The sequence below is a fragment of the Siphateles boraxobius genome, unplaced genomic scaffold (assembly GCF_051911475.1).
Source record: "Siphateles boraxobius isolate OS27281-9 unplaced genomic scaffold, OSU_SipBor_1 5, whole genome shotgun sequence".
Classification (NCBI taxonomy): domain Eukaryota; kingdom Metazoa; phylum Chordata; class Actinopteri; order Cypriniformes; family Leuciscidae; genus Siphateles; species Siphateles boraxobius.
The window spans coordinates 6,240,692-6,250,897 of record NW_027509141.1 but is presented as its reverse complement, the minus strand read 5'-3'; the positions used below and the strand labels follow the sequence as shown (position 1 = coordinate 6,250,897).

Here is a 10,206-nt window from a genome sequence, read left to right as displayed (position 1 = left end):
TATAAAAATCATAGACAATGAATAATATAAAGTAGGCTACATAAAATATCCTGACCATTTATATCAGACAAATTGACATATCAAATGCAAAGCCGGCCTACATGTCTACTTTATGATACCCTTAATGTATGTAATGTAACCCTGACTTAATTTCAGGAGTAATAATAAGAATTGTAGCTATATAGTTTAAATCAATTATAACTTATGGTTATATGATTGTTAACTGAAATATAATAAATAACAATAAATAAATGTGGAAGAGGAATAATTCGAATACGATGTACAGTATAATAGAATTGAGCAATGAGACTGAGAAATAGAAAAAACTGAGAAACTCCGCCCTGCTGAGTCTTTAGAAGCAGCGCGATCTGACCATATGCGATCTAACAAGCAACCGAGAGAGAAATAAGCTAGAGCGAGTATTCTCTAAAAAAGAATGAAATATAAGTGTAAACTGTTGACTGTTTTGTCTAAAAACGTTTTGGATTTCACGAAGAGACAGTTATGTTAAGAATCCAGTTAATTTTATGTTCATGTGCTGGTGTGGATATCAATCTTGAAGTATTACCTTGTGGAAACACTGGATGTGGTGATCGAGTTATTTCGTGCTGTTTATTTTGAAATAAGCACAAGACAATTGTGAATACAAATGTTTATTGAAACTGTAAGATATATGTGTTATTTGTTGGATTTGGATTTAAATGACAGATTGTTGCCAGAAACACTGAAGCAAAGAAAACTCACAACAAAGTTCTCAAAGGTGACATATTGAACTTGTAAATAATGTGAAATAATCATTAACTATATGTAACATACAAAATGCCCCAAAGGTATATGAAAAAAAAAGAGAAAGTGATTGAATGAATTAAGCAATGCCAAATGTCTTGGCACAAGCTATGGCTAATGCCATGTTTTCTGAAAAGTCATTAAATGTTGAGCACATTGGTAAATTGAGGCTCACTGAGCAGGTGTTGGCTGTTGGAAGGCTTCGGCCTAACCCTGGTTCCAGGAATGTGATTGTTGGTTTCTCCTGAAATCCTGCCAGTGGGACCTTAGATGCCCCACTGGCAAAGATTAAAATATCCTCCAGCTTCACGTTGTCAACGTTTCCTTCTAAAATTAAATAGAAAACAAAACAAAAATGTACATTATTAGAACAGCAAATAGCAAAACTTTTTAATGTTTTTGTCTTCCTGTGGATTACTCTTGGACTGTTTATTCTCTTCGTGATTCTTTGCTGCCTGCCCTGGACTGTTTTCTATTGTGGACTGATTTAAGTAAGTTTGCTGCCTGCCCTGACCTTACGCCTGTTTATGGTTTACAAGTTGCTTTGTCTCTACTGTTGTGTTTGCGGGTGATTAACTCCGATTGTACAACCAATAATAAAGCTGCAAATGGATCCTCACTTTGCTGAAGCCCAGTACCATTTATGATATTTTAAACTTTAAGTGTTAGATTTATCTATTTTTTAGATTAATTTCATTGTCAGGAAATATCAGGCCGATTTATCATGTTAGTTATGGGAAAAAGTGCAAATAAAATGATTATTATGTCTATGTGCTCAGGGAATACCCATATTGCACTGTGAGAGTCGCGAGCCTAAGAAATTAATTCGTATTGACAGAAGATGGCGTCAGCAGCGACTTATCTATACAACCATTTTCCAAAGCTGGGTCTAATGTGGCTTCAGTAATATCATACAGGTATTAATTCCTTTTTAATTTATTATTAAATTGTCATGGAAACTTGCGTGTATAAACCGTACATAAACAGAATTCAAGATAAATCTTTTCATCTTACTACTGGAGCTGCCAGTTTCCTGAATTTCAAATGATTATTAAACAGCAGACACAAACTATACAAAAGCGGCAGTCTTTCCAAACTATATTAGTGGAGTAATGTAGGGAATAATGAATAAGGCTATACGAGGCAATATTTTAAAAAATATATTATAATAACTACATATTCTAGGGATATTTGCCCAAAAATCTAAATTCTGTTTATTTACATTTACAGACACTTATGTCGTTTCAAACCTGTATGAATTTCTTTTTTTTCTTGCTGAACAAATATATTTTGAAGAATGTTGGAAAACAAATAGTTTTGGTCAGTTCTAAATCTAAATTCAGATGCAGCTGCTGAGAAAAATAAATCATGGCCGTTGTAGCATAAAAGTTTATGTGTAATACATTATATATTAATCAAATCAAATTTCTTTCTAACCCTTCTTTTGTAATATCTATTTGATGCTGTTCTTATTTAACACAATGACTTTAATCTTTTGGGTGTAATTTCTCAGACAAATTTGGTGTGGGATTATTACAGTAATTAATCAGCACATCATGTGATTAATTAGATTAATTATTTTAATTGCTTAACAGCCCTAGAAAATGTAATAAAAATATGATGTAAAGGAAATGAACATACAGCACAGATACATGTCTGCTCTTGAAGCCAGGCTAAATAAGTAAACACTCACTGACACGTGCCAGACACTCACTTCTCAGATTACATCAGTGTTTTCAAATCTTTTCCTGGAGGCAACAGTATAAGGCAACTATATGCCTTTCTCCACTGACGTTCTGAGTTGTTGAATGTAAAGATGCTGATTTTTAGAAGGCAGCTCTTTGACTATGACATGGCGAAAAGGAACATGCAAAAGGGGTTTATGTAAGGGGTTTGTAGATATTGTACAAGGTTTGTGTAACATTAGTAACACATTATTAGCTGTTTGATAACTTAGTCAAGCAAAAGGATAATCATTATTTGCCGCTATGTGTCCTACGTAGAGAGGAATACATAAAACGCATTACCATTTTGATACATCAACTTTGTATACGAGCCTGTATAATTCACTCTTCCTATTCTTCTTCTGAATCAGTTTCTGCTTTAAACATATATGACTGAATTAAACCAGTATTTCCACTTGCCATTGTGCGTTTACTTCAGAAAAGTTCGAGGATTTATATACTATAACCGCCACGTGCAGTGGTGTTCTGAAATGAGAAGGCAAAGTCCTCACAGTTTTATACATTTAATTATTTATTTGTAAATCATATGTAAACCATGTCCGTTACTCTTAACGGTCACATTTTCCTCCTCATTAAATGAACATTACTTTACATTACATCAAAAATGAAACCAAATACTATTCTATTTTGTATTTTTATATTAACCATGTTATGAATATTCCATTCATTAAAACCCAAGTCAATCTCATCAAGTTAGTGTATTAACCCCTTCCACCCAAAAAAACAATCAAATTACTAAGCAACCACTGAATGATCTTGTGATCAAAATGGATAAACTGTAGATTATGTAGTCTCAAACATAAGTACTTACTTTCTCCAACTGATTCCGGATGTCACGGTCGGCAACTTCCTCCAAAAACTTGGGTGGCAGCACAGCACTAATTTGGCTGAACAGCCTCTCTGAAAAAAAATGGATCGGCAACCCTCCCTGAACCACAGCCACCGAAATCATTTTACCAATGGTTCTATACAGCCCTTCTTGCACAGCTATAAAAGAAAATTTGTTATAATTAAGCCATACATTAGCAAAACAAATTCTTTCAAAATACTGAAGTAATACATTACAGAGTGACTGTGAAACTAACTTACCATCACCAAGAAGGGCTAATGACCTTGATTCCTCTGGCCCTTCAAATATCTTGCAGTGTTGAACTTCCTGCATCAAAAGGCGCAGGAATTCACGTCTGGGCCCACCCTCATCAACTGATCCTTCCCCTCTGCCTTGGACATCAACAAATGCAACATCAATGCGGGCCTCTGCACTGAACCTCTGCCTCTGGAAGGCCCGTATGGCACAATCTAATACATCCTCCCTGTACACATTTATAATATTTGCTCTAGGTGGCTCTCTTTGTATTTTTTGCTGAAGTTTTTTTATTAATTCATTAATATCAGTTGCAAAGTTTGAAGCCGGAATTACATTTTCAGGACCTTCTTCATCCAATATGGACAGGACGGGGCTTCTCGCAGGCAGTGGTGAATGGACAGGTGGACCCTCTTCCTCTGATTCGGAGAGGACGGAGCTTCTCGCAGGCAGTGGTGAATGGACAGGTGGACCCTCTTCCTCTGATTCGGAGAGGACGGGGCTTCTCGCAGGCAGTGGTGAATGGACAGGTGGACCCTCTTCCTCTGATTCGGACAGGACGGGGCTTCCACAGGCAGTGGTGAATGGACAGGTGGACCCTCTTCCTCTGATTCGGACAGGACGGGGCTTCTCGCAGGCAGTGGTGAATGGACAGGTGGACCCTCTTCCTCTGATTCGGAGAGGACGGGGCTTCTCGCAGGCAGTGGTGAATGGACAGGTGGACCCTCTTCCTCTGATTCGGACAGGACGGGGCTTCTCGCAGGCAGTGGTGAATGGACAGGTGGACCCTCTTCCTCTGATTCGGACAGGACGGGGCTTCTCGCAGGCAGTGGTGAATGGACAGGTGGACCCTCTTCCTCTGATTCGGAGAGGACGGGGCTTCTCGCAGGCAGTGGTGAATGGACAGGTGGACCCTCTTCCTCTGATTCGGACAGGACGGGGCTTCTCGCAGGCAGTGGTGAATGGACAGGTGGACCCTCTTCCTCTGATTCGGAGAGGACGGGGCTTCTCGCAGGCAGTGGTGAATGGACAGGTGGACCCTCTTCCTCTGATTCGGAGAGGGCGGGGCTTCTCGCAGGCAGTGGTGAATGGACAGGTGGACCCTCTTCCTCTGATTCGGAGAGGACGGGGCTTCTCGCAGGCAGTGGTGAATGGACAGGTGGACCCTCTTCCTCTGATTCGGAGAGGACGGGGCTTCTCGCAGGCAGTGGTGAATGGACAGGTGGACCCTCTTCCTCTGATTCGGAGAGGACGGGGCTTCTCGCAGGCAGTGGTGAATGGACAGGTGGACCCTCTTCCTCTGATTCGGAGAGGACGGGGCTTCTCGCAGGCAGTGGTGAATGGACAGGTGGACCCTCTTCCTCTGATTCAGACAGGACGGGGCTTCTCACAGGCAGTGGTGAATGGACAGGTGGACCCTCTTCCCCTGATTCGGAGAGGACGGGGCTTCTCGCAGGCAGTGGTGAATGGACAGGTGGACCCTCTTCCTCTGATTCGGACAGGACGGGGCTTCTCGCAGGCAGTGGTGAATGGACAGGTGGACCCTCTTCCTCTGATTCGGACAGGACGGGGCTTCTCGCAGGCAGTGGTGAATGGACAGGTGGACCCTCTTCCTCTGATTCGGAGAGGGCGGGGCTTCTCGCAGGCAGTGGTGAATGGACAGGTGGACCCTCTTCCTCTGATTCGGAGAGGGCGGGGCTTCTCGCAGGCAGTGGTGAATGGACAGGTGGACCCTCTTCCTCTGATTCGGAGAGGACGGGGCTTCTCGCAGGCAGTGGTGAATGGACAGGTGGACCCTCTTCCTCTGATTCGGACAGGACGGGGCTTCTCGCAGGCAGTGGTGAATGGACAGGTGGACCCTCTTCCTCTGATTCGGAGAGGGCGGGGCTTCTCGCAGGCAGTGGTGAATGGACAGGTGGACCCTCTTCCTCTGATTCGGAGAGGGCGGGGCTTCTCGCAGGCAGTGGTGAATGGACAGGTAGACCCTCTTCCTCTGATTCGGACAGGACGGGGCTTCTCGCAGGCAGTGGTGAATGGACAGGTGGACCCTCTTCCTCTGATTCGGAGAGGACGGGGCTTCTCACAGGCAGTGGTGAATGGGATGAATAGTTTGGGATTTCCATATTCTCTGACCCGTCAGATGATGTAGCCTCAGGGTCAAAATTAATGGATTAGAGATTAATTAACTGTGAGGTATTATATTAGGTATAATATATTCATATTTTCTGTACATTATTCACCTCTGAAAGTTCATCTGGGTCAGCGCCTGTCATCTCATTGTCCATCTACAACAAAGACAAAAATTCCAATCTTGTCTATTAATACATCATGTTATTTGTTGAGTATATCTCATTTTAAGTCAGGAATGTAAAGGCAAAAATATCAGGAATTTCAGGAACACAAGATAAAAGATATGCACTAGTTTACTTGCCATCTGAAGTTATCTGACAATTAGTTATCATTAGTAGTCATATTGGTAGAAAGTGATTGCATCACTTTTTGTCAAGTAATTTTTAAACTCCTACAATAATCTGCAATATCACTTATAGTTTGAACAATTGCATATTTGTAGTTGTAATTATAGTTGTAATTATTTTTACACTGTTGAAGTAAGAAAAAGTTTGCTTTTCCCAAAAAATAGTTGAGGGAAAACATTGGCATGGTTCTAATTGTCCCCAATTAAAAGGCATTTACCTGTGGCCTGATATACAGGGCAGATCGCCCAAGTTCACCAATAGCCCTGATTGCAGAAGGTGTCTTGATTGGGCAGGTCAAAACATGCAGCCTTCTGGTCTTGTCCATTCTGCAGAGTTCAAAACTGTTTTGACCAAGTTGTGGAAACTCTTTTCGAAGAAACTCTTCAAATTGCTGAGCATTTAGTGCCAGGGGAACTGTAATGCGTCGCATCTTATTTGCTAAGGGGGAAAATTCAAATCAATAACGGCAAACTCTGATTTCAGCAATAAAAAAATAAATAAAATAAAAACTCATGTACAAATAAGTACTCAGTTCAGCATTTTTCTAAATATTTACCGTTTAAATCAATGACATCTTCAAACAGTAACTACCTTCCTAAAACTACAGTAAATAAAACCATAGGGTAAATTTTAAGTTCTTTAAAAGAAATTACCATCTTTTGAATTATACACGTCCATGAATGGGTCATGCACCAGCACCACTCTTAAGGACCAAGATGGTTGCATTTGTAAAGGGTTTTCATGGTGAGGGGTGCTGTGGAATACAGGATTATAATTTTCATAAGTTTATAAAACCTGAAATATAATATTATAGCATTTTGATGCAATACAGATATTCTTTGTTTGCTTATCAGTTTGAGTGACAGACTAGATTATCCCACAACAGGGCAGCACACAATACATAACATTGAATTATAAACCTTTTTCACATTTCTCAGAAACGAAGGTCGTCATAGTTAGGTAAACTTCTATAACGGAGAAGGAGAGACTACATTAAATATATATTTTTTTGTGTTCCCATTTGCTCAAAAGGCAACAGAAAAACTCCCAGTATTAGAAACACCCTTGCAGCAGCTCAAGTTTTTTGTAAATTGATACAAAGTTAATATAATACAAAGTATAGTTTTATAGGTGAATCCACATAAACAAAAATACATTTAAATATAAAACAAACTAGATTTACAATGCTGATGACTGTTTAAACACGTCATCAGTCTGTGAAAAAGGTATATTGAAGCTGTAATATAACAAAGTATCCAGAAAGGTCTACTGTAGTGTGCACTGTATATTAACTTCATCTACATGTGTATTAATGGGCATTTATAACTGCCACCTCATATATATTCTAATATATTTACATATACATGCATGCATACTTAATTACTAAATGCATTACAAAAATAGACGATTAAAGAATAAAGACTTACGAAGTACTCTGGTGCATTTCTGTTTGGTGATCTTGCCCTTTGGATCTGAAAAAATTAAAAAACATGGTTTTATGTGGAATTCTCAATCCAGTTATGTTTTATTGCATCTAAACAAGTGTCTGGGTTAAAGAATAAGCATAAGTATATAACAAAGTTTTAAACAAAGTAATTAACTTCATTATTTTATCTGAATGAAAATCATAAGAGGTGATGAAAAAAGGGTTTGGTCTGCTAAAGAAGAGAAAAATAACAAAATAACAAGGAAGTTTACCTTTTGCACTGTTTAATGTGTTTCTCCAGGTCAAAAAGAGGAACAACTCCAGAGCACTCCTGGCAGACTTCCTTTACAACATCCTTTACAAAAAACAACACACAACAACAACACATTTTATACAAGAATAATTATGTTAAACATTTTTGACAGTATTCATTAACTAGTAATTATTTATATATAATTTATAATTATACTACTATTATTTCAGAATGTCTTCCTACTCAATATAGTTGTATTGAATTTTCACTTAAAACATTAATCTTACCATATCTTCTGTTGATGTTTCTGCCATTACAGATTGCAAAGGAAGGTTGTTTTGCAGTGGTGCAATGTAGGCTGTGGCTTTATTTAAGCCACGCTGACCCTTCAGATAAGGTATGGCATACCCAGAATTTGGAATCGGTATGCCGATTAAGTTTTGGCTTCGAGTGCATCTCAGTATTTTAAAGCCATGTGCACTTTTGAGAAGAGGGTAAGCACTGGCAGACAACAGAAGGTTTGTGTGTACTGAAAAGAACTTTTAGTCTGTGCTTTTTTGTATGGTCTAAAAAGACCCCTTAACACAGTCTCTGTCTGTGTTCTCCTTCTGCTAAATGTGTGAGGTTGTGTAGGCATATATGTCACTGAAGACAGAGGTGTCAGAGTAGCTGGTGTTGCATTGTTTTGCAGGTTGTTTTGTGACATGAAGGGTGTATTTGTATGCAGTTCTGTTGGAATAGAGGTTGGTTGAAAACTTTGGATGTTAGACTGTCTTGAGCTCTGCAGTGGCGTTGGAATGTATGATACAAAATTAGATTGTGAGGGTGTCAGAATGGCATTTGTTGGACCATTTTGCAACAGTGTATTTGTGTCCAACAGTCCAGAAATTGAAGATGATTGGATGATTGGATTGGAACGTGTGGGACAGGGAACGGGTGTGGATGTCTGTGTGAGAATGGCAGTTGATGGATGGTGTTGCTGGGGATTTAAGGTAAGGGAATTTGTGTGGGGATGAGACTGAGTCGGGATGAATGTGGATGACGATGTTATGTTTTGTTGTCCTCTGATCAAGTCTGATGCTCTAACAAGCATTTCAGAAGCTTGTAATCGCTCACGTTCTGCTCTGTAAGGAAATAAGAGTCGAGTTAGAAATAAATGCTAATCTGACAAAACACATAACAACATAATAATTTATTCAGCTTGAAAATATAACGCAATGCGAGGGAACAAATGCAAATAAATAAATAGGAGAAAAATATCGCGATAGAACGCTACTGAAACCTCAAATCAGTGTACTTAAAGTACCCCACCCCCTCTTTTGGACAGTGCGCCAGTATTGCGTTCTCTTTTGAATCTTATCGTCATTCAACCGAAAAAAAACACATACAATTATGTAAAAATTTAATTTTTCGGTGAATATCCTCAAAAGTAGGCTATTACATTCCTAACACGTTCTTTGATAATTACAGAAAATATAAGCTCGATTTAACAACATAATTAAGCACCTATTAAATATATTAGGCTAGTATTATGTATTATTGTAAAATAATAATAATATATGGTCCTCGAATGTGTTCGAATATTTCACCAGTATCAGCACTGGGAATTCGGATTTCAGTGAATCATCGTTTGTATCTTATACGCTGTAACGCTAGTCTGTCTTTGCTCAACTTGAGAAAATGAACCAATATTTTGACTGATAAGTCCAAAAACATACAGGAAAGAAACAAGTTGCTGACAACGATCTTTGATCATCTGCTTGACAAATAATTTATTCCATGCACTGACATGGATTTAAGGTATTATTATCCAATTTTTTGGCCTTCAAACACATTAAAATGCACGTGTAGCCTAAATTAGATAATGTTAAATCAAAATTGTCAACATTATGCCACCCACAAAAAACAGCCTATAGGCTAAGGTGGGGACAACTCATAACATTTGGTTCCATTCGAGCACTGATAATTACTATAATTCATCAATATTAGATTATGCAATCACTGGCATAAGCGTAAGTTACGCTAATCATTGGTCGCAAAATGCACTGAAACCGCAGATTAGTTTTTTTTCTCTTAACTTTGAAATTTGTAGCGCTCACGTTTATGTCAGCCTCTTAAAGTTTAATAATCACAATAGGCTGTATCGTAACTGTTTATTTTGTCCACACTTTTAAGAATTGAAATGGTCATTTTTGTTACAGCCTGCCTGTATTTAACCTTATCACCATTTGATAATGAACAAGATATTCAAGAAACCGTGTTATGTACAGGCAGAACTTACAGACAATAAAAAAAAAATAAAAAAAAACATTACATAATTGTTTTCTTAAAAATTGGCACCTTAACAGGTTATACAAGACCACCTCGTTATTTCTGCTGCAGAAATTAGTTATGGTAACGAGAATGAGCTTGCCTTGTAGCCAAGACCCAGCAAA

The 10,206-nt window shown here is 38.8% G+C and overlaps 1 protein-coding gene across 1 annotated transcript; it reads right to left on the bottom strand.

The window, feature by feature from the left end:
* Positions 1-637: 637 nt before the first annotated feature.
* Positions 638-8,296, bottom strand: LOC143712012 (uncharacterized). Its single transcript, XM_077204244.1, has 10 exons — positions 8,059-8,296; positions 7,791-7,873; positions 7,520-7,564; positions 6,746-6,846; positions 6,310-6,530; positions 5,856-5,900; positions 3,952-5,765; positions 3,621-3,844; positions 3,343-3,518; positions 638-1,113 (listed from the first exon to the last, which is right to left on the bottom strand). The coding sequence occupies exons 1-10, from the start codon at positions 8,083-8,085 to the stop codon at positions 1,093-1,095; spliced, it is 2,757 nt and encodes a 918-aa protein (XP_077060359.1). The 5' UTR covers positions 8,086-8,296; the 3' UTR covers positions 638-1,092.
* Between the last annotated feature and the right edge of the window lie 1,910 nt (positions 8,297-10,206).

Excerpts from the sequence above, each read along its gene's own strand:
- LOC143712012 (XM_077204244.1), bottom strand. The coding sequence starts at position 8,085 with ATGGCAGAAACATCAACAGAAGATATG. Across the intron at positions 5,901-6,309 it reads CCCTGTATATCAGGCCACAG|ATGGACAATGAGATGACAGG; the intron begins GTAAATGCCTTT and ends TCTTTGTTGTAG. Across the intron at positions 5,766-5,855 it reads ACCCAGATGAACTTTCAGAG|GCTACATCATCTGACGGGTC; the intron begins GTGAATAATGTA and ends TTTGACCCTGAG.